Below are 23,542 nucleotides of genomic sequence, written 5' to 3'. Positions count from 1 at the left end.
GTGGTGATGGAGTCACTGAAGAACTCGCACAAGGGGCCGTAGAAGTCAGAGGGGCAGACGCACTTGATATCGTCGTAGTAGCCTCCATTCTGGCAGACCACTGCGGGGAGAGCGGAGGTCAGGGAGCGCCTTGGGGGGCACCCAGGCGTCGGGGTCCCACGAGGAGAGCCCGAGGAGGATGGGGGCGAGGGGCAGCGATGGAGGCCTGGGAGGATGGGCGGAGGAGGGAGGAGGGCGAGAGGAGGGAGGACAGGAAGGATATGGAGGCTGACCTGGAGGAACAGCAGTGGTCGTTCGGGTGGTGGTGGTTGTTGGGGTGGTGGGGGTAGTTGTTGGGGTGGTGGGGGTGGTGGGGGTAGTTGTTGGGGTGGTGGTAGTGCTGGTGGTCGTGGTCGTTGGGGTGGTGGTAGTGGTGGTGGTTGTGGTCATTGGGGTGGTGGTGGTCATTGTGGTCGTTGTGGTACTGGTCATGGTGCTGGTTGTGGTCGTTGGGGAGGTGGTGGTGGTTACGGGGGTGGTGGTGACAGTCACTGGGGAGGTGGTGGGGGTCACTAGAGCTGTACTGGTGGTTCCTGGGATAGTGGTGGACGTCACTGGGACGGTGCTGGAGGTCACTGGGGAGATGCTGGAGGTCACTGGGGAGGTGCTGGAGGTCACTGGGATGCTGCTGGAGGTCACTGGGGAAGTGCTGGAGGTCACTGGGGAGGTGCTGGAGGTCACAGGGGAGGTGCTGGAAGTCACTGGGACGGTGCTGGTGTTCAGTGGGACGGTGCTAGAGATCACTGGGGTGGTGCCGGAGGTCACTGGGGAGGTGCTTGAGGTCACTGGGGAGGTGCTGGAGGTATCTGGGGAGGTGCTGGAGCTCACTGGGACGGTGCTGGAGATAACTGGGATGGTGCTCGAGCTCACTGGGACAGTGCTGGAGCTCACTAGGATGGTGCTGGAGCTAACTGGGGCAGTACTGGAGGTCTCTGGGGAGATGCTGGAGGTCTCTGGGATGGTACTGGAGATCACTGGGATGCTGCTGGAGGTCTCTGGGGAGGTGCTGAAGGTCACTGGGGAGATGCTGGAGGTCACTGGGGACATGCTGGACGTGTCTGGAGAAGTGCCAGAGGTCACTGGGGAGATGCTGGAGGTGTCTAGAGAGATGCTGGAGGTCACTGGGGAGATGCTGGAGGTGTCTGTGAAGATGCTGGATGTGTCTGCGGAGGTGCTGGAGGTCTCTGGGGTGGTGCTGGAGCTCACTGGGGAGATGCTGGAGGTCACTGGGGAGGTGCTGGAGGTCTCTAGGGAGATGCTGGAGCTCACTGGGATTGTGCTAGAGGTGTCTGGGGAGGTGCTGGAGGTCACTGGGGAGATGCTGGAGGTCATTGGGGAGATGCTGGAGGTGTCTGGGGAGGTGCTGGAGATCACTGGGGAGATGTTGGAGGTCACTGGGGAGATGCTGGAGGTGTCTGGGGAGGTGCTGGAGGTCACTGGAAAGATGCTGGAGGTCACTGGGGAGATGCTGGAGGTGTCTGGGGAGGTGCTGGAGGTCACTGGGGAGATGCTGGAGGTCACTGGGGAGGTGCTGGAGGTCACTGGGGAGACGCTGGAGGTCACTGGGGAGACGCTGGAGGTGTCTGGGGAGGTACTGGAGGTGGCTCGGGAGATGCTGGAGCTGTCTGGGGAGGTGCTGGAGGTCTCTGGGGTGGTGCTGGAGCTGTCTGGGGAGGTACTGGAGGTAACTGGGGAGATGCTGGAGGTCACTGGGGAGGTGCTGGAGGTGTCTGGGGAGATGCTGGAGGTGTCTGGGGAGGTGTTGAAGGTAACTGGGGAGGTATTGGAGGTCACTGGGGAGGTGTTGGACATGTCTGAGGAGATGTTGGAGGTCACTGGAGAGATGCTGGAGCTGTCTGGGGAGACGCTGGAGGTGTCTGGGAAGATGCTGGAGGTGTCTGGGGTAGTGCTGGGGGTGTCTGGGGAGATGGTGGAGGTGACTGGAGAGATGCTGGAGGTCACTGGGGAGATGCTGGAGGTATCTGGGGTGGTGCAGGAGGTCACTGGGGAGATGCTGGAGGTGTCTGCCGTGCTGCTGGAGCTCTCTCTGGTGGTGCTGGAGGTCACCGGAGAGATGCTGGAGGTCACTCGGGAGATGCTGGAGGTGTCTGGGGAGGTGCTTGAGATGTCTGGGGAGGTGCTGGAGGTCACTGGAGAGGTGCTGGAGGTCACTGGGGACATGCTGGAGGTGTCTGGGGAGGTGCTGGACGTCCCTGGGGTGGTGCTGGAGGTCACTGGAGAGATGCTGGAGGTCACTGGAGAGATGCTGGAGGTGTCTGGGGAGGTGCTGGAGGTAACTGGGGAGGTACTGGAGGTGTCTGGGGAGGTGCTGGACATGTCTGAGGAGATGTTGGAGGTCACTGGAGAGATGCTGGAAGACACTGGGGAGATGCTGGAGCTGTCTGGGGAGGTGCTGGTGGTGTCTGGGGAGATGGTGGAGGTGTCTGGGGTGGTGCTTGAGGTGTCTGGGGAGGTGCTGGAGGTCACTGTAGAGGTGCTGGAGGTCACTGGGGACATGCTGGAGGTGTCTGGGGAGGTGCTTGAGATGTCTGGGGAGGTGCTGGAGGTGTCTGGGGAGGTGCTGGAGGTCACTGGAGAGATGCTGGAGGTCACTGGGGAGATGCTGGAGGTGTCCAGGGAGATGCTGGAGCTGTCTGTGGTCGTGCTGGAGGTCACCGGAGAGATGCTGGAGGTCACTGGGGAGATGGTGGAGGTGTCTGGGGAGGTGCTGGAGGTCACTGGGAAGATGGTGGAGGTGTCTGGGGTGGTGCTGGAGGTGGCTGGGGAGGTGTTAGTGGTCACTGGAGAGATGCTAGAGGTCACTGGGGAGATGCTGGAGGTCACTGGGGAGACGCTGGAGGTGTCTGGGGATATGCTGGAGGTGTCTGGGGAGGTGCTGGAGGTGTCTGGGGAGGTGCTGGAGGTCACTGGAGAGGTGAAGGACCTGTCTGGGGTGGTGCTGGGGGTGTCTGCGGAGGTGCTGGAGGTCACTGGGTAGATGCTGGACGTGTTTGGGGAGGTGCTGGAGGTGTCTGGGGAGGTGCTGGAGGTCTCTGGGGTGGTTCTGGTGGTCACTGGGGTGGTGCTGGAGGTGTCTGTGAATATGCTGGAGGTGTCTGGGGTGGTGCTGGAGGTCACTAGGGAGGTGCTGGACGTCACTGGGGAGGTGCTGGAGGTGTCTGGGGTGGTGCTGGAGGTGGCTGGGGAGGTGCTGGAGGTCCCTGGGGTGGTGCTGGTGGTCACTGGGCTGGTGCTGGAGGTGTCTGTGAAGATGCTGGACGTGTCTGGGGTGGTGCTGGAGGACACTGGGGAGGTGCTGGAGGTCACTGGGGAGGTGCTGGAGGTCTCTGGGGTGGTGCTGGTGGTCACTGGGGTGGTGCTGGAGGTGTCTGTGAAGGTGCTGGAGGTGTCTGTGGAGATGCTGGAGGTCACTGGGGAGATGCTGGAGGTGTCTGTGAAGATGCTGGAGGTCACTGGGGAGATGCTGGAGGTGTCTGGGGAGGTGCTGGAGGTCCCTGGGGTGGTGCTGGTGGTCACTGGGCTGGTGCTGGAGGTGTCTGTGAAGATGCTGGACGTGTCTGGGGTGGTGCTGGAGGACAGTGGGGAGGTGCTGGAGGTCACTGGGGAGGTGCTGGAGGTCTCTGGGGTGGTGCTGGTGGTCACTGGGGTGGTGCTGGAGGTGTCTGTGAAGGTGCTGGAGGTGTCTGTGGAGATGCTGGAGGTCACTGGGGAGATGCTGGAGGTGTCTGTGAAGATGCTGGAGGTCTCTGGGGAGGTACTGGAGGTCACTGGGGAGGTGCTGGACATCTCTGGGGATATGTTGGAGGTCACTGGAGAGATGCTGGAGGTCACTGGGGAGATGCTGGAGGTGTCTGGGGATATGCTGGAGGTGTCTGGGGAGGTGCTGGAGGTCTCTGGGGTGGTGCTGGAGGTCACTGGGATTGTGCTAGAGGTGTCTGGGGAGGTGCTGGAGGTCACTGGGGAGGTGCTGGAGGTGTCTGGGGAGATGCTGGAGGTCACTGGGGAGATGCTGGAGGTGTCTGGGGAGGTGCTGGAGGTGTCTGTGGTGGTGCTGGAGGTTTCTGGGGAGGTACTGGAGGTCACTGGGCAGGTGCTGGACGTGTCTGGGGTGGTGCTGGAGGACACTGGGGAGATGCTGGAGGTCTCTGGGGAGATGCTGGAGGTGTCTGTGGTGGTGCTGGAGGTCTCTGGGGAGGTACTGGAGGTCTCTGGGGAGGTGCTGGAGGTCACTGGGGAGATGCTTGAGGTGTCTGTGAAGATGCTGGTGGTCACTGCGGTGGTGCTGGATGTCACTGGGGAGATGCTGGAGGTCACTGGGATTGTGCTGGAGGTGTGTGTGGAGGTGCTGGAGATCTCTGGGGAGGTACTGGAGGTGTCTGGGGAGGTGCTGGACGTCTCTGGGGATATGTTGGAGGTCACTGGAGAGATGCTGGAGGTCACTGGGGAGATGGTGGAGGTGTCTGGGGTGGTGCTGGAGGTGGCTGGGGAGGTGCTGGAGGTGTCTGGGGTGGTGCTGGAGGTGGCTGGGGAGGTGTTAGAGGTCACTGGAGAGATACTGGAGGTGTCTGGGGAGGTGCTGGAGGTCTCTGGGGTGGTGCTGGTGGTCACTGGGGAGGTGCTGGACGTCTCTGGGGATATGTTGGAGGTCACTGGAGACATGCTGGAGGTCACTGGGGAGATGCTGGAGGTGTCTGGGGATATGCTGGAGGTGTCTGGGGAGGTGCTGGAGGTCTCTGGGGTGGTGCTGGTGGTCACTGGGTTGGTGCTGAAGGTGTCTGTGAAGATGCTGTTGGTCACTGGGGTGGTGCTGGACGTCACTGGGGAGATGCTGGAGGTCACTGGGGAGATGCTGGAGGTCACTGGGGAGATGCTGGAGGTGTCTGTGGAGGTGCTGGAGGTCTCTGGGGAGGTACTGGAGGTCACTGGGGAGGTGCTGGACGTCTCTGGGGTTATGTTGGAGGTCACTGGAGAGATGCTGGAGGTCACTGGGGAGGTGCTGGAGGTGTCTGTGAAGATGCTGGAGGTGTCTGGGGTGGTGCTGGATGTCACTGGGGAGATGCTGGAGGTCTCTGGGGAGATGCTGGAGGTGTCTGTGGTGGTGCTGGAGGTCTCTGGGGAGGTACTGGAGGTCTCTGGGGAGGTGCTGGAGGTCACTGGGGAGATGCTGGAGGTGTCTGTGAAGATGCTGGTGGTCACTGCGGTGGTGCTGGATGTCACTGGGGAGATGCTGGAGGTCACTGGGATTGTGCTGGAGGTGTGTGTGGAGGTGCTGGAGATCTCTGGGGAGGTACTGGAGGTGTCTGGGGAGGTGCTGGACGTCTCTGGGGATATGTTGGAGGTCACTGGAGAGATGCTGGAGGTCACTGGGGAGATGGTGGAGGTGTCTGGGGTGGTGCTGGAGGTGGCTGGGGAGGTGCTGGAGGTGTCTGGGGTGGTGCTGGAGGTGGCTGGGGAGGTGTTAGAGGTCACTGGAGAGATGCTGGAGGTGTCTGGGGAGGTGCTGGAGGTCTCTGGGGTGGTGCTGGTGGTCACTGGGGAGGTGCTGGACGTCTCTGGGGATATGTTGGAGGTCACTGGAGACATGCTGGAGGTCACTGGGGAGATGCTGGAGGTGTCTGGGGATATGCTGGAGGTGTCTGGGGAGGTGCTGGAGGTCTCTGGGGTGGTGCTGGTGGTCACTGGGTTGGTGCTGAAGGTGTCTGTGAAGATGCTGTTGGTCACTGGGGTGGTGCTGGACGTCACTGGGGAGATGCTGGAGGTCACTGGGGAGATGCTGGAGGTCACTGGGGAGATGCTGGAGGTGTCTGTGGAGGTGCTGGAGGTCTCTGGGGAGGTACTGGAGGTCACTGGGGAGGTGCTGGACGTCTCTGGGGTTATGTTGGAGGTCACTGGAGAGATGCTGGAGGTCACTGGGGAGGTGCTGGAGGTGTCTGTGAAGATGCTGGAGGTGTCTGGGGTGGTGCTGGATGTCACTGGGGAGATGCTGGAGGTCACTGGGGAGGTGCTGGAGGTCACTGGGGAGATGCTGGAGGTGTCTGGGGAGGTGCTGGAGGTCTCTGGGGTGGTGCTGGTGGTCACTGGGCTGGTGCTTGAGGTGTCTGTGAAGATGCTGGACGTGTCTGGGGCGGTGCTGGAGGACACTGGGGAGATGCTGGAGGTCTCTGGGGAGATGCTGGAGGTGTCTGGGGAGGTGCTGGAGGTGTCTGCGGTGGTGCTGGTGGTCACTGGGGTGGTGCTGGAGGTGTCTGTGAAGATGCTGGTGGTCACTGGGGTGGTGCTGGACGTCACTGGGGAGGTACTGGAGGTCACTGGGGAGGTGCTGGACATCTCCGGGGATGTGTTGGAGGTCACTGGAGAGATGCTGGAGGTCACTGGGGAGGTGCTGGAGGTGTCTGTGAAGATGCTGGAGGTGTCTGGGGTGGTGCTGGATGTCACTGGGGAGATGCTGGAGGTCACTGGGATTGTGCTGGAGGTGTGTGTGGAGGTGCTGGAGGTCTCTGGGGATATGTTGGAGGTCACTGGAGAGATGCTGGGGGTCACTGGGGAGATGCTGGAGGTGTCTGGGGTGGTGCTGGAGGTGGCTGGGGTGGTGTTGGAGGTGTCTGTGGAGGTGCTGGAGGTCTCTGGGGAGGTGCTGGACGTCACTGGGGAGATGCTGGAGGTCACTGGGGAGATGCTGGAGGTCACTGGGGAGGTGCTGGTGGTGTCTGGGGAGATACTGGAGGTCACTGCGGAAATTATGTCAGTCCCTTCTGCGGTGGTGCTGCTTCCTTTTGTTGTAGAGGCCACGTCACTGAGCTCCCTGTGGAGGCCGCCCCGTCCCGCACCTTTCCCCTTTGTACCCCCCGGCCTCGCCTGTGTCTGTTCCCATCCCGGCCTCTCCCCCACTTTCGCTTTCATCTGACCCTTGTCCTGTTCCCGTTCACACGTCCATGGGACGGGTGGGGCGGAGGCCGCACAGGAGGACGTGGCCTCTGCTGTCCCAATTTGTGGTCTCTTCTGCCGAAATTCATGGCCTCCCCTGTCCCAATTCTGGCCTCCAGTGCCCCATTTGTGGCCTCCAGTGCCCCAATCCTGGCTTCAACTGCCCCAATTGTGGCCTCCCGTGCCCCAATTCTGGCCTCCGATGCCACAGTTCTGGCCTCCACCGCCCCAGTTCGTCGTCTACACTGCCCCGACTTGTGGCCTCCCCTGCCCGATTTCTGGCCTCCACCGGGCCTCATCAGTGCCATCACCGCGGAGTGGGGGGCTGTGGAGTGTCCCCATCCTTGTCCTTGTCCCCACCCCCTCCCCAATGTCCCTGTCCCTGTCCCCAATGTCCCCATCACCCTCCCCACTGTGCTTGTCCCCCTCCCCAATGTCCTGTCGCTGTCCCCGCCAGGACGATGCCACCTCAGGGCGTAGAGGCCGATTCCCCCCTCAGCCTCCCCTACGCACCCCAAGGAGGTGCCCCAGGGGAGTCCGCCTCTTCCCGCCCCCATGGCTGCGTTTCGGTGCCCCTCGGACAGGTTCCACTCACCTGCTGCAATGCCGTAGAGGAGGAGGAGGAAGAGGAGGAGGAAGGCCCGGGTGCAAGACCCCATCTTGGTGCCCTCCAGCCCCGCGGCGCTGCCAGCAGCATCCCGGTGCGGAGGCATGCCTGGGGCAGGAGTGGCAGTGGGGAACTTTGCCCCTCTGCGGGGAGGAGCTGCTCATCCCTGGGGTGGGTGGTGGTTGGGGGACGGGCCGTGCCCGGACCAATCGTGGGCACCATGACCGTGGGGACAAACGTGACAGTCCCCTCCCCGTTATCAGGGACAACCGCGATGTTCCCCTCCCCGTTATCGTTGCTCTAGCGGTATCGCGGTGTCCCGGGGAGGGGGTGTTTGTTCCTTTTTGGGGTGAATCTGACCCAAATTGGGAAGTGGGGGTTGGGGTTGGGGGATGGTAGGTTGATTCTAGCCATCGTGGGGTCTTCCCAGGTTGTGTCCAACCATCGTTGGTTTCTCCAAGATCGATTCCAACCATCTTTGTGTCCCCCAAGATCACTTCCAACCATTGTTGTGTCCCTCAAGATCAATTCCAGTCATTGCTGGGTCCTCCAAGATCATTCCAACCATCGTTGGGTCCTCTAATTTCGATTCCAACCATCGTTGGGTCTTCTAAGATTGATTCCTACCATCGTTGGGGCCTCCAAGATCACTTCCAATCATGATTGGGCCCCCCAAGATCAATTCCAAACATTGTTGGGTCTTTTCAGACCATTTTCAACCATGGCCAGGTCTTCCCAGATCAATTCTAACAATGCTTGTGTCCTCCAAGATCATTTCCAACCATGGTTGGGTCCCATGAGATTGTTTCCAACCATCGTTAGGTTCTCCAAGATCGATTCCAACTATGGTTGGGTCCTCCAGGGTCATTTCCAATGATAGTTGGATCCTCCAAGATTGTTTCCAACCATCGTTGGGTCTTCTCAGACCATTTTCAGCCATGGTCAGGTCTTCCAAGATCACTTTCAACCACCACTGGGTCCTCCAAGATCATTTCCAACCATCGTTGGGTCCCCTAAGATCAATTCCAACCATCTTCGGGTCCTCCCAGATTGATTCCAAACATCATTGTGTCCCCTGGGATCGATTCCATCCATCGTTGGGTCCTCCAAGATCGATTCCAACCATCATTGTGTCTTCTCAGACCATTTTCAACCATGGCCAGGTCTTCCCAGGTCAGTTCCAACCACCATTGGGTCTTCCAAGTTCATTTCCAATGATCACTGGGTCCTCCAAGATCGATTCCAACCACCGTTGGGTCTTCTCAGACCATTTTCAACCACTGCCAGGTCTTCCTGGATCGATTCTTGCGTCTTCCCAGCTCCCTTCCAGCCACGGTTGCGTCCTCTCAGATCTTCTCCGCTCCCGGCCAGGTCTTCCCAAATTGTTTCTGGTTCCTCCCGGAGACTGAGAGCTCATGGGTACGGATTAAAGGGCAGACATCCACTGCTGATACCACGGCCACCAGATGAGGAAGAGGAGGAGATGAAGCCTTCTTCAGACAGCTCCAAGCAACCTCTCGGTCTCCCTGGTTCTCCTGGAGGACTTCAACCACCCCGATACCTGCTGGGAAGACCAAACAGCGAGGCACAAACCGTCCAGGAGGTTCCTGCAGGGCATCGATGACCACGATCACCATCTCGAGATGTTTCTCCACCGCGCGGGTGGCGGAGGAGCCGACGGGGTGAGGAGGGACAAGCTGGAGACCTCGGCTGCAGCGACCACGGGATGGTGGAGGCCGGGATCTCGCGGGGAGGAAGCCGGGCTCCAACCACCCCAATTTGCGGAAAGGTGGATTTCAGGGGGTCTCGGCCCCATAGATTTGGGTCTCGACCCCATAGATGTGGGTCTGAGAGGGATTTGTGCTCCATAAATGGAGATCTGGGGTGTCTTGGCTCCATTGATTTGGGTCTGGGGCTCTTAGCCCCATAGATTTGGGTCCGGGAAGGGTTTGTGCCCCATGGGTGGGGGTCTAGGCCCCATGAACATGGGTCTGGGGGGTCTCGGCCCCATAGATTTGGGTTTGGGGGCTCTCAGTCCCATAGATGTGGGTCTGGGAGGGGTTTGTGCCCCATGGATGTGGGTCTGAGGGGTCTCGGCCCCTTAGATTTGGGTCTGGGGGGTCTCATCCCAATAGGTGTGGGTCTGGGAGGGGTTTGTGCCCCATGGATGTGGGTCTAGGCCCCATGGACGTGGGTCTGGGGGGTCTTGGCACCATAGATTTGGGTCGGGGGGGGGGGTTGGCCCCATAGATTTGGGTCTGAGAGGGGTTTGTGCCCCATAGATTTGGGTCTGAGGGGTCTCGGCCCCATAGATTTGGGCCTGGGGGGTTTTGGCCCCATAGATTTGGGTCTGGGAGGGGTTTGTGCCCCATGGATGTGGGTCCAGGCCCCATAAATGTGGGTCTGGGAGGGGTTTGTGGCCCATAGGTGTGGGTCTGGGGGGTCTCAGCCCCATAGATGTGGGCCCAGGCCCGCCCCGGCCTCTGTCCGGTTGCCATGGCGACAGCGCGGGCGCTGCCGTGGCAACAAGCCCCGCCCCTTGGCAACCGTTGCTACTGAGCCTCAGCCCCGCCCCGCTGTGGGCCCGTTGCTGGGGCAACGGCTCCGCCCTCCCCCTCCCGGCCCCGCCCCGTTGCCATGGCAGCGGGCCCCGCCCCCTCCCGGAAGCGGCGCATGCGCGGTGAGGCCGGGCCCGGCGCGGCGGCGGCGGTGAGCGGCGGCGGCGGCGGCGGCGGCTGCCGAGCCCACCGGAAGCGGAAGCGGGGGAGGGGACCGGAAGCGGAACCGAGCGGGGGGGGGACCGGAAGCGGCGCCATGGTGAGCGGCCCCGGGGCCGGGGCTGAAGGCGGCGGGAAGGGGGGGGGGGCCATCGGGCGGGAGGGGGTCACGTGGGCGGGGGGAGGTCACGTGGGAAGGGGGGAGGTCACGTGAAGGGGGGGTCACGTGGAAAGGGGGGGGTACAACACCTCGGTCCCCGGCCCCACGGCCCCGCCCCCACCCCACAGCCCCCCCCCCCGCCCCAAAACCCCCCAAACCCCCCCGTATCCCCCCATAGCCCCCACCCCGTAGCCCCCCATCGCAGCCCCGTAGCCCCCCCATAGCCCCCGTTCCCACCCTACAGCCCCATAGCCCACCCCATAGCCCCCCGACCCAGCCCCACAGCCCGCCCCGTAACCCCCCGTAACCCCCCGTATCCCCAGCCCAGCCCCACATTTCTCCCCCCCACGCCCCATATCCCCCCATATCCCCCCATCCCAGCCCCATATCCCACCCCCATATCCCACCCCACACCCCCAACCCACACCCCATGGCCCCCCATAGCCCCCATATACCCCCATACCCTCACTCCGCACCCCATATCCCCCCATATCCCCCCATATCCCCCTATCCCAGCCCCATATCTTCCCCCCACACCCCCACCCCCACCCCAAAAGCCCCCCAATCCCCCCATATCTCCCCCCTTCCCCCACCCCACACCCCATATCCCCCCAATCCCTCCCTCTATCCCCATCCCAGCCCCATATCCCACCCCATACCCCCACCCCACACCCAATAGCCCCCCATAGCCCACCATATACCCCCATACCCCCACCTCCCACCCCAAAAGCCCCCCAAATCCCCCCATATCCCCCCATTCCAGCCCCATATCCCCCCCAAATCCCCCCATGTCTCCCCATCGCAGCCCCATATCTCCCCTGTACCCCCATCCCCTGCCCCACAACCCCCCCAAATCCCCCCATATCCCCCCAAATCCCCCCATATCCCCCCATCCCAGCCCCATATCTCCCCCGTACCCCCACCCCCCGCACCATAACCCCCCCTAATCCCCACCCCATCCCCCCATATCTCCCCATATCCCTTCATCCCAGCCCCATATCCCCCCAAATCCCCTCATATCTCCCCCGTACTCCCACCCCCCGCCCCATAACCCCCCCATACCCCCGCCCCCCCCCCAAATCCCGCCATATCCCCCCATCCCAGCCCCATATCCTCCTATATCCCCCCATATCTCCTATATCTCCCCCTCCCAGCCCCATATCCTGCCCCATACCCCCATCCCAACCCCATATCTTGCCCCATGCCCCCATCCCAGCCCCATATCCCCCAAATCCCCCCATATCCCCCCATCCCAGCCCCATATCTCCCCCGTACCCCCACCCCCCGCCCCACAACCCCCCCAAATCCCCCCATATCCCCCCAAATCCCCCCGAATCCCCCCATATCCCCCTGTCCCAGCCCCATATCTCCCCCGTACCTCCACCCCCCGCCCCACAACTCCCCCATACCCCCGCCCCACACCCCAAGTCCCCCCAAATCCCTCCATATCCCCCTGTCCCAGCCCCATATCTCCCCCGTACCCCCACCCCCCACCCCATAACCCCCCAAATCCCCACCCCACACCCCAAATCCCCCTGTATCCCCCCCAAATCCCCCCATATCCCCCATCCCAGCCCCATATCTCCCCCCATACCCCCACCCCCCGCCCCACAATCCCCCCAAATCCCCCCATATCCCCCCAAATCCCCCCATATCCCCCCATCCCAGCCCCCTATCACCCCCGTACCCCCACCCCCCGCCCCACAACCCCCCCAAATCCCTGCCCCACACCCCAAATCCCCCCCCGCCCGGCCCCCCCCCCCCCTCTAACCCGCGTGCCGCCCGCAGATGCGCTTCATGCTGCTGTTCAGCCGGCAGGGCAAGCTGCGCCTGCAGAAGTGGTTCCTGGCCACGGCCGAGCGCGACAAGCGGAAGCTGGTGCGCGAGCTGATGCAGCTGGTGCTGGCGCGCAAGCCCAAGATGTGCAGCTTCCTCGAGTGGCGCGACCTCAAGGTGGTCTACAAGAGGTGGGGGGCGCGCGGGGTAGGCGACGGAGGGGGGGGGGTGGAGGGGGCGAGGGTGGCGGCGCCCTGGGGTTTGGACCCCGGGGTTTGGCCCCATTGCGGCCGGCCCCATTGGCTTGGACCCATTGCCTCCGACCCCATTGGCTTGGCCCTATTGCGTCCAGCCCCATTGGCTTGGCCCCATAGCCTCCAACCCCATAGCCTCCGACCCCATTGGCTTGGCCCCATTGCATCCAGCCCCATTGGCTTGGACCCATAGCCTCTGGCCCCATTGCATCCGGCCCCATTGCATCTGGCCCCATTGCCCCTGGCCCCATTGGCTTGGCCCCGTAGCCTCCAACCTCATTGGCTTGGCCCCATAGCCTCCAGCCCTATTGGCTTGGCCCCATTGCATCCAGCCCCATTACATCGAGCTCCATTGGCTTGGCCCCGTAGCCTCCGAACCCATTGGCTTGGCCCCATTGCATCCAGCCCCATTGGCTTGGCCCCAGAGCCTCCATTCCGAACCCATTGGCTTGGCCCCATTGCATCCAGCCCCATTGGCTTGGACCCATAGCCTCTGGCCCCATTGCATCCAGCCCCATTGGCTTGGACCCATAGCCTCTGGCCCCATTGCATCCAGCCCCATTGGCTTGGACCCATAGCCTCTGGCCCCATAGCCTCCAACCCCATTGCCTCTGACCCCATTGGCTTGGTCCCATTGGCTTGACCCCGTAGCCTCCGTCCCCATTGGCTTGGCACCATGAGCTCCAGCCCCATCAGCTTGGCCCCATTGTATCCAGCCCCATTGCATCCAGCTCCATTGGCATGGCCCCGTAGCCTCTGGCCCCATAGCCTCCAACCCCATTGCCTCCGACCCCATTGGCTTGGCCCCGTAGCCTCCGTCCCCATTGGCTTGGCCCCATTGCGTCTGGCCCCACTGCATCCAACACCATTGGCTTGGCCCCATTGGCTTGGCCCCATAGCCTCCAAGCTCATTGGCTTGGCCCCATAGCCTCCAGCCCTATTGGCTTGGCTCCATTGCACCCAGCCCCATTGGCTTGGCCCCATCACCTCTGTCCGCATTGGCTTGGTCCCATAGGCTCCAGCCCCATCAGATTGGCCCCATTGCATCCAGCCCCATTGTGTCCTGCCCCATTGGCTTGGCCCCATAGCCTCTGGCCCCATAGCCTCCGGCCCCGTTGGCTTGGCCCCATTGCATCTGACCCCATTGGCTTGGCCCCATAGCCCCCAATCCCGCTGGTTTGGCCCCATTGCATCCAGCCCCATAGCCTCCAGCCCTGTTGGCTTGGCCCTATAGCCTCCGACCCCACTGGCTTGGCCCCATTGCATCCAGCCCCATTGGCTTGGCCCCATAGCCCCCAACCTCATTGGCTTGGCCCCATAACCTCTGGCCCTGTTGCCTTCAGCCCCATTGGCTTGGCCCCATAGCATCCAACCCCGTTGGCTCGGCCCCATTGTGTCTGGCCCCATTGCTTCCATTGAGCCCCATTGGCTTGGCCCCATAGCCTCCAGCCCCATCGGTTGTGCCCCATAGACTCTGGCCCCATTGTGTCTGGCCCCATTGGCTTCCATTGAGCCCCATTGATTGGGCCCCACAGCCTTTGGCCCCGTTGCCCCCGGCCCCATTGCCCCTGGCCCCATTGCACTCCCCCACTTCCCCCCATTTCCTCCCATTCCCCCATATCCCCCCATTCCCCCCATCCCCCCCGCAATTTCCCCTATATCCCCCCATTCCCCCATATCCCCCCCAATTTCCCCCTTTACCCCATATCCCCCCATTTCCCCCACCCCCCCATTCCCCCATATCCCCCCAATTTCCCCCATATTCCCCCTTCCCCCCACATCCTCCCCATACCCTCCCATTCCCCCCACATCCCCCCATTTCCCCCACCTCCCCCATTCCCCCCTACCCCCCCATTTCCCCCAAACCCCCCCATTCCCCCCACCCCCCCCAATTTCCCCTATATCCCCCCTTCCCCCTGCCGTCCCCCATCTCCCCCCCTTTCCCCCACACCCCCCCATTTCCCTATATCCCCCCCATTTCCCCCATCCCCCCCGTTCCCCCGCATCCCCCCATTTCCCCATCTCCCCCGTTTCCCCCCTTCCCCCCATTTCCCCCACACCCTCCCCATCCCCCCACGCCCCCCCATCCCCCCCACACCCCCCCACTCCCCGCCATCCCCCCACCCCCCACATTCCCCCCCCATTTCCCCCACACCCCCCCATCCCCCCTTCCCCCCCACACCCCCCCATTTCCCCCCTTCCCCCCATATCCCCCACCCCCCCATTTCCCCCACACCCCCCCATTTCCCCCCTTCCCCCCATATCCCCCACACCCTCCCCATCCCCCCACGCCCCCCATCCCCCCCACCCCCCCACATTCCCCCCCATTTCCCCCACACACCCCCCATCCCCCCACCCCCCCCATTTCCCCCATCCCCCCACACCCCCCTATTCCCCCCACACCCCCCTATTCCCCCCACACCCCCCCATTCCCCCACACCCCCCCACACCCCCCCATTTCCCCCACACCCCCCCCATTTCCCCCACACCCCCCATCCCCCCACCCCCCCCATTTCCCCCACACCCCCCCATCCCCCCATGCCCCCCCATCCCCCCACACACCCCCCACACCCCCCCACGCCCCCCCATCCCCACCACCCCCCCCACACACACCCCTTTTCCCCCCATCCCCCCCACACCCCGCCACACCCCCCCATCCCCCTATATCCCCCCATTCCCCCCCCACACCCCCATCCCCCCACCCCCCCCCATTCCCCCACCCCCCCATTTCCCCCCACGCCCCCCCAACTCCCCCCCATCCCCCCACGCCCCCCCCCCCGGCGGCGCTCCCCCAGCCCCCCGTGCCCCCCCCCCAGGTACGCCAGCCTCTACTTCTGCTGCGCCATCGAGGGGCAGGACAACGAGCTGATCACGCTGGAGCTCATCCACCGCTACGTCGAGCTGCTCGACAAGTACTTCGGCAGCGTGAGTGGCCCCGCGCGCCCCGCTGGGGGGCTCGGGGGACCCTACGGAGCCGTCTGGGGGGCTGGGAACCCCCCCAGATCCGTTTGGGGGGCTCAGGAACCCCAAAGTCCCATTTTGGGGTCAAGGGAACCCCCCCAAGATCCGTTTGGGGGGCTCGGAAACCCCAGAGACTCATTTGGGGGGGCTCAGAAACCCCAAAGTCCCATTTTGGGGTCAAGGGAACCCCCCCCAGATCCATTTGGGGGGCTCGGAAACCCCAGAGACTCATTTGGGGGGCTCAGAAACCCCAAAGACCCATTTGGGGTCAAGGGAACCCCCCCCAGATCCGTCTGGGGGGCCCGGAATCCCCAAAGTCCCATTTGGGGTCAAGGGAACCCCCCCAGATCTGTTTGGGGGGCCCGGAAACCCCAAAGTCCCATTTGGGGTCAAGGGAACCCCCCCCAGATCCGTTTGGGGGGCTCAGAAACCCCAAAGTCCCGTTTGGGGTCAAGGGAACCCCCCCAGAGACTCATTTGGGGGGCTCAGAAACCCCACAGATTCATTTGGGGGGCCCGGAAACCCCAAAGTCCCATTTTGGGGTCAAGGGAACCCCCCCAGATCCGTCTGGGGGTCTCGGAAAACCCAAAGTCCCATTTTGGGGTCAAGGGAACCACCCCAGATCCGTTTGGGGGGCTCAGGAACCCCAAAGTCCCATTTGGGGTCAAGGGAACCCCCCCAGATCCGTCTGGGAGGCCCGGAAACCCCAAAGTCCCATTTTGGGGTCAAGGGAACCCCCCCCAGATCCGTTTGGGGGGCTCAGAAACCCCAGAGACTCATTTGGGGGGCTCAGGAACCCCACAGACCTGGTTTGGGGTCTCAGAAACCCCCAAACCCGATTTGGGGGGGCTCAGGGACCCCATAGACCCAATTCGGGGGGTTTACGGACCCCATAGACCCAGTTTGGGGGGGGTTGGGGACCCTACAAATCCATTTGGGGGGCTCAGGAACCCCACAGACCCTTTTGGGGTCAAGGGAACCCCACAGATCCATTCTAGGGGGCTCCAGGAAAGCCCCAGACCCAATTCGGGGGGGGGGGGGGGGTCAGGGACCCCAAAAAAACATTTGGGGGCTCAGGAAACCCCCAGCCCCATTTTGGGTTTCCCAGACCCCCCCCCCAAGCCCCGTTTTAGGGGTCTCAGGGGCCCCCCAACCCCATTTCTGTGCCCCTCTCCCCATTTCTGTGCCCCCCAACCCCATTTCTGTGCTCCCCAACCCCCATTTTTTGGCCCCCCAACCCCCATTTTTGGGCCCCCCAACCCCCATTTTTGGGCCCCCCAACCCCCATTTCTGTGCCTCCCAACCCCATTTTTTGGGCTCCCAGCCCCCGTAGCGGGGTGGGGGGCCCCCCCCAGTGAAGGCCGTGCCCCCCCCGGTGACGGCCGTGCCCCCCCCAGGTGTGCGAGCTGGACATCATCTTCAACTTCGAGAAGGCGTACTTCATCCTGGATGAGTTCGTCATGGGCGGCGAGGTGCAGGACACCTCCAAGAAGAGCGTCCTCAAGGCCATCGAGCAGGCCGACCTGCTGCAGGAGGTGCCCCCCGACCCCAAACCCCCACCCCGGGGACCCCAAAAGGGACACGGGGACACCCCCAAACCGGCACGGGGCTGATGGGACCCGTAGGGAGCCATAGGGAACCCCAAAATAGTTATAGGATCCCTATAGGGTGATGGGAGATGTAGGGACCCCAAAAATGGGTATGGGGTCCCTATAGGGTGATGGGATCCGTAGGGACCCCAGAAATGGGTACGAGATCCCCATGGGGTGATGGGAGCTGTGGGGACCCCAAAATGGTTATGGGATCCCTATAGGGTGCTGGGAGTTGTGGGGACCCCAGAAGGGTTATGGGATCTCCATGGGGTGATGGGATCCCAGAGGGACCCCAAAAATGGGTACGGGATCCCTATAGGGTGCTGGGATCTGTAGGGACCCCAAAAGGGTTATGGGATCTCCAGGGGGTGATTGGCCCCATAGGGACCCCAAAAGGGGCATGGGACCCCCATGGGGTGCTGAGGGCTGTGGGGAACCCCGTTATGTCCCTATGGGGTGCTGGGACCCCGTAGAGACCCCAATCACACCCCCAAGAAGAACGTCCTCAAGGCCATCGAGCAGGCCGACCTGCTGCAGGAGGTGCCCCCCGACCCCAACCCCCCCCCCCGGGGACCCGAAAAGGGACACGGGGACACCCCCAAACCGGCACGGGGCTGATGGGACCCATAGGGAGCCATAGGGAACCCCAAAACAGTTATGGGATCCCTATAGGGTGATGAGATCCGTAGGGACCCCAAAAGGGTTATGGGATCCCTATGGGGTGATGGGACCCTAAAAATGGGTACGGGATCCTTATAGGGTGGTGGGAGCTGTACGGACCCCAAAAGGGGCACGGGACCCCCGTGGGGTGATAGGACCCATAGGGAGCCATCGGGAACCCCAAAATAGTCATAGGATCCCTATAGGGTGATGGGAGATGTAGAGACCCCAGAAATGGGTATGGGGTCCCTATAGGTTGATGGGACCCATAGGGACCCCAAAAATGGGTATAGGATCCCTATGGCATGTTGGGATCCCAGAGGGACCCCAAAAGGGGCACGGGACCCCCATGGGGTGCTGGGGGCTGTGGGGAACCCCGTTATGTCCCTATGGGGTGATGGGACCCCATACAGAACCCAATCACACCCCCAAGAAGAGTGTCCTCAAGGCCATCAAGCAGGCCGACCTGCTGCAGGAGGTGCCCCCCAACCCCAAAACCCCCCCGGGGACCCCAAAAGGGATGCAGGGACAACCCCAAACCGGCATGGGGCCCCCCGGGCTAATGGGACCCGTAGGGAACTCCAAAACTGTTGTGGGATCCCTATAGGGTGATGGGACGCCAAAAATGGGTATGGGATCTCTATAGGGTGATGGGATCTGTAGGGACCCCAAAAGAGGCATGGGACCCCCATGGGGTGATGGGACCCATAGGGAACCCCAAAACTGTTGTGGGATCCCTATAGGGTGATGGAACCCCAAAAATGGGTACGGGATCCCTGTAGGGTGATGGGAGCTTTAGGGACCCCAAAAATGGGTACAGAATCGCTACGGGGTGATGGGAGCTGTGGGGACCCCAGAAGGGTTATGGGATCTCCATGGGGTGATGGGACCCCATAGGGACCCTAAAAGGGGCAGGGGTCCCCCCCTGGGTTTGTGACCCCCTCCCCACATTTAGTGCCCCCCCCCTCGGGTTTCTGACCCCCCCCCCTTTTCTGACCCCCCCCCACCTTTTTGTGCCCCCCCAGGAGGACGAATCCCCCCGCAGCGTCCTGGAGGAGATGGGGCTGGCGTAGCCCCCCCCACCCCCCAGGGAGGGCCCGCCCCCGGAACCCCCAAACCGAGCCGGGCTGGGGGGGTGGGCGCCCCCCCCCGCTGTAAATACAGCCCCTCCCCCACGCGCGGGGGGCGGGGAGCCCCCCCCAGCCCCCTCCCCTCTCACGGGGCCCCCCCGAAATGGGGAGGGGGCGTTGGGGGACCCCCCCCCAGAATAAAAACGTGCGGAGACTCGGCTGATGCATGGGATAATTAGTGTGGGGGGGTAATTAGCATGGGAGGGGGGGTAAATAGCACTGGGGGGGGCAATTAGCATGGTGGTGGGTAATTGGCATGATGGGGGGGTAATTAACATGGGACGGGGTAATTAGCACGGGGGGGCAATTGGGATCGGAGGGGGGGTAAATAGCATGGGAGGGGGATAATTAGCATGGGATGAGGGTAATTAACACGGGGGGGCAATTAGAACAAGGGGGTCAATTAGCACAAGGGGGGAATAATTAGCATGAGGGGGGTAATGAGGTTGGGAAGGGGACAGTTAGCATGGAGGGGGGGTTAATTAGCACCAGGGGTAATGAGTCTGGGAGGAGGGGGGGCAGTTAGCACCCGGGGGGGGGTAGTTAGCTGGGGGGGGTAATTAGCTGGGGGTAATTAGTGGGGGGGCCCCAATAATGAGGGTAACTCGTACTAAAATAGTCGCTTTTATTCGTTAGCAAAAGTTGTGGTGGGGGCTATTTACATGGGGGGTACTGGGAGAACTGGGAGGGGGAACTGGGGGGACTGGGAGCTGGAGGGGGGGGGTCGGGAATTGGGGAAACTGGGAGAACTGGGAGGGGGGACTGGGGTAAGTGGGAAATGGGGGGAGTCTTGGACTGGGAAGGGGACTCTGGGACTGGGGGAACTGGGAGGGGGGGCTCATGGAGCACCTTGGGGGTATTTTGGGGTGGGGGTCACACATTTGGGGGTCCCCTTATTGGGGGGGGGGGGCAACCACTATGGGGGGGGGCGCCTACCCCCTTGAGCCCCCCCCCCGCCGATAACTCCTCAACCGCGGGGGCCGGAACAACGTCGGCGCGCCTCCGCCACCGCCACCCCCACCGCCGCGGTGCCGGCTTTTGGCGGGGATGACGTCATCGCCATCGTCATCGGTGACGTCATCGTCGGGGGGGGCCAATCCCAGGGCCCCCCCCGCCACCGCCATGGCCGCCGCCGCCTCCTCCTTGCGCTTCTGCTCCACGTCGCGGATGATGTCGACCACGTCGTCGGCCGGCAGGTGCAGGCGGCTCGAGAGCTCGATCAGTTGGTCGATGGTGCCCGGGTCCAGTGGCGCGTCTGGCGCCGCCTCCTCGTCATCCTCATCATCTTCATCCGCCGGCCGCACCGCCTCCGCCAGCTCCTGGGCCAGCGGGGGGACGGCGGCGCGGCTGGGGGCGTCTTCGCGGTTGGGGACGTTGGCGCGGTTGAAGACGTCATCACGGTTGACGTCGTCGCGGTTGGGGGCGTCACCGCGGTTGAAGACGTCATCGCGGTTGGGGACGTTGGCACGGTTGGGGACATTGGCACGGAAGGGGATGCCATCGCGGTTGACGTCATCGCGGTTGCGGATGTCTTCGCGGTTGACGTCATCGCCACGGTTGGGGATGTCGTCACGCATGGAGATGACGTCACCGCGCATCGGCATCCCGCCACGCATGGAGTTGTCACCACGCATGGGGACATCGCCACGCATGGGGACACCGCCGCGTGTCAGCATCTTGCCACGCCGGGGGACGTCGCCGCGCACGGAGATGTCACCGCGCATGGAGATCTCATTGGTCATGGGCACCTCGTTGGCCATGGCGACCTCGTTGGCCGTTGGGATCTTCTTGCCCATGAAGATCCTGTTGCCCACAGGGATCTTTTTGCCCATGAAGACCTCGTTGGCCATGGGGATCTCGTTGGCCATGGGGACTTCATTGGCCATGGGGATCTCATTGGTCATGGGGATCTCGTTGTTCATGAGGACTTCGTTGTCCATGGGGACCTCGTTGTCCATGGGGACCTCGTTGTCCATGGGGATCTCATTGTCCATTGGGATCTCATTGTCCATGGGATCTCATTGTCCATGAGGAACCCATTGCCTACGGGGATCTCCTTGCCCATGGGGATCTCCTTACCCATGGGGATCATCTTGCCCATTGGGATCTCCTCACCCATCAGCATCTTCTTGCCCATTGGGATCATCTTGCCCATTGGGACCTCCTCGCCCATTGGGATCTTCTTGCCCATGGAGAACCCTTTACCCATTGGGACCGTCTTGCTCATCGGGATCGCCTTGCCCATCGGATCGCCTTGCTCATGGAGATCGCCTCGCCCCCGGCGCTCGCCCTCCCCACGCCGCCCCTCTCCCCACCTCTCCCCCCCTCTCCCCCAACCTCTCCCACCTCCCCCCCTTCCTCCTCCTCTTCCTCCTCCTCTTCTCCTCCTCCGACCTCTTATCCTGGGCGGCCGCGGCGGGCCCGTGGAGGAGGTAGCGCAGCAGGAGGTCGGAGGCCAGGTCGGCCAGGCGCTCCTCCTCGGCGGCGGCCTTGCGGGCGGCCTGGGCCTGCCGCCGGCTCTCGGCCAGCTCCTGGTAGCGCCGCTCCAGCAGCCGCTGCTCCAGGCTCTGCTGCTGCCGCAGCTGCCGGGCGCTGGCCCAGCTTCGGCCTCCTCCTCCTCCTCCGCTCCCGGTCCCGCTTGGCCTCCGCTCGCAGCCTCCCCAGCTCCTCCAGCTCCTTCAGGACTTCGTCCGGCGGCGAGGAAGAGGAGGAGGAAGGGATTTGGGGAGGGGGGAAAAGGGGCCGGGGAGGCGAGGGGAGGGGTGGGGGCGGCTTTGGGCCAGAGGGGTGATGGAGAGGAGGAGGGCGGCGCTGCGCAAGGGGCGGGTGGGGGGGGGCATGGTGCCTGGGGGGGGGGGGGGGGGGAAAGAGAAGGGGGGGTCAGGGGGCACGGGACCCCCGCCCCCTCAAGTGCATCCCCCCCTCCATGTATTATGGACCCCCACACACAATGGGTTTTCCAAAGTGTCCCCCATGCTGTGCACCCCCCCCCCAAAACTCCCCCCCAATCCCCCCATTGGACCCCAAGTGCCAGGAGCCCCCCCCCCCATTGGGGTACCCCAAGGTCCCCCCCCCAAATTCTCCCCACCTCAAGTGCCCCCCCAAATCCCCCCCCCAAGTTGCCCCCCAATCCCCCCCCGATTCCCCCTCCCAAAGGCACCCGGCAGGACCCCACATTCCCCCGCACATGCTGGCACCTATGGGTGCCCCCCCCCACCCCGTGCCATTACCCCCCCCCCAGCGTCTCACACCCAGCACACGCAGCACACGCGATGCTCATACAACGTGCTACACATACGGCAGCACATGCAATTCACATACAGCGCACACGCAATGCACACGCAATGCACATGCAATGCACACGCGATGCACGCAGCACATACAATGCAGCGCTCACAACACACACAGCACATAACACACGCACAGCACATGCGTGTACAGCACATACATGGACACAGCACATACATCGACACCCACAGCACGTACATGGACACACACGGCACATACATGGATGCACACGGCAAGCATAACACACAGCACACGCGTGCAATGCACACACGATGCACTGCACATGCTTACACACGCACAGGACATACATTTACATGCACTTCATGCATGTACACTCACTGCACATACATGTACACACAATATACATACGTATACACACCCTGCACACAAACGTACACACACAGCACATACATTTACACACACTACATGCACGTACGCACACAGCACGTCCATTTACGCACCCAGCACATACATGTACACGCGCTACGCATACATACACATGCAACGTGCATGCATATACACACGCAGCACATGCATTTGCATGTACTGCATGCATATAAATGCACTGCTCATACGTGTAACTGCAATGTACATGCATATACACTCACACACATACACGTACACTCACCGCACATGCACGTACACGCACTACATGCATATACACGCACCGCACATACATGTACATGCCCTACATGCATCTACACGCTCTGCACATACAGGTAACTGCAATGTACATACGTATACGCGCACCGCACATGCATGTACATCCAATACATGCATCTACACGCAATGCACACGCATCCACACACATCACACCCACACACACGTCACACGCAGCCCACGCGTGCCGCAGGGCCGGGACACGCCGCCCACCCCCGGTTAGGGCTGGGGGGGGGGGACACCCGCAGCCGCCCCCTCCCCGTTTTAACCCAAGGGAGGGGGGGGATTTACCGGCTCCCGGGGGGTCGCTACGGTCGCGGGGCGCCCCCCGCTCCCTCCCCGGGCCGGGGGCGGTGGCTCCCGGTGGTGCCCGGGGGTGGGTCCCGGGGATCGATCCCGGTGCCTGGTCTCAGGGGCGGATCCCGGTCCGGGTTCCGGTGCCCGGTTGCAGATCCCGGTGCCGGTTGCAGATCTCGGTCCCGGTCCTGGTGTCGGATCCCGTCCCGGTGCCCGGTCCCGGTTCCCAGTAGCGGATCCCGGTGCCCGGTCCCGGTGGCTGCTCCCGGTCCCGGTGCCGGTTGCGGATCCCGGTCCGGTCCCGGTGCCTGCTCCCGGTGCCGGTCCCGGTGTCGAATCCCGGTGCCCGGTCCCCGGTCCCGGTGCCGGCTCCTCCCGTTCAGGACCGCGGACAGCGGCGCCGCCGCCTTTATACCCGCGCCCGGCTCCACGTGACCCCCATTGACGTCAGAGCCC

The 23,542-nt window shown here is 63.0% G+C and overlaps 1 protein-coding gene across 1 annotated transcript; it reads left to right on the top strand.

Moving 5' to 3' along the window:
* The first annotated feature begins 10,250 nt into the window (after positions 1-10,250).
* On the top strand, positions 10,251-19,000 carry LOC310888324 (AP-1 complex subunit sigma-1A). Its single transcript, XM_083814917.1, has 5 exons — positions 10,251-10,408; positions 12,257-12,435; positions 15,315-15,423; positions 16,857-16,994; positions 18,737-19,000. Exons 1-5 carry the CDS (start codon positions 10,265-10,267, stop codon positions 18,782-18,784), a joined length of 618 nt encoding a protein of 205 aa, XP_083671043.1. The 5' UTR covers positions 10,251-10,264; the 3' UTR covers positions 18,785-19,000.
* The last annotated feature ends 4,542 nt before the right edge of the window (positions 19,001-23,542 follow it).

Source organism: Anser anser, assembly GCF_964211835.1.
Source record: "Anser anser genome assembly, chromosome: 33".
Lineage (NCBI taxonomy): Eukaryota > Metazoa > Chordata > Aves > Anseriformes > Anatidae > Anser > Anser anser.
This window is presented reverse-complemented; position numbering and strand designations above follow the sequence as displayed.

Coding starts and splice junctions, on each gene's coding strand:
- LOC310888324 (XM_083814917.1), top strand. CDS start 10,265: ATGCGCGGTGAGGCCGGGCCCGGCGCGGCGGCGGCGGTGAGCGGCGGC. Junction 12,436..15,314: donor CTCAAGGTGGTCTACAAGAG/GTGGGGGGCGCG, acceptor CCCCCCCCCCAG/GTACGCCAGCCTCTACTTCT. Junction 15,424..16,856: donor TCGACAAGTACTTCGGCAGC/GTGAGTGGCCCC, acceptor TGCCCCCCCCAG/GTGTGCGAGCTGGACATCAT.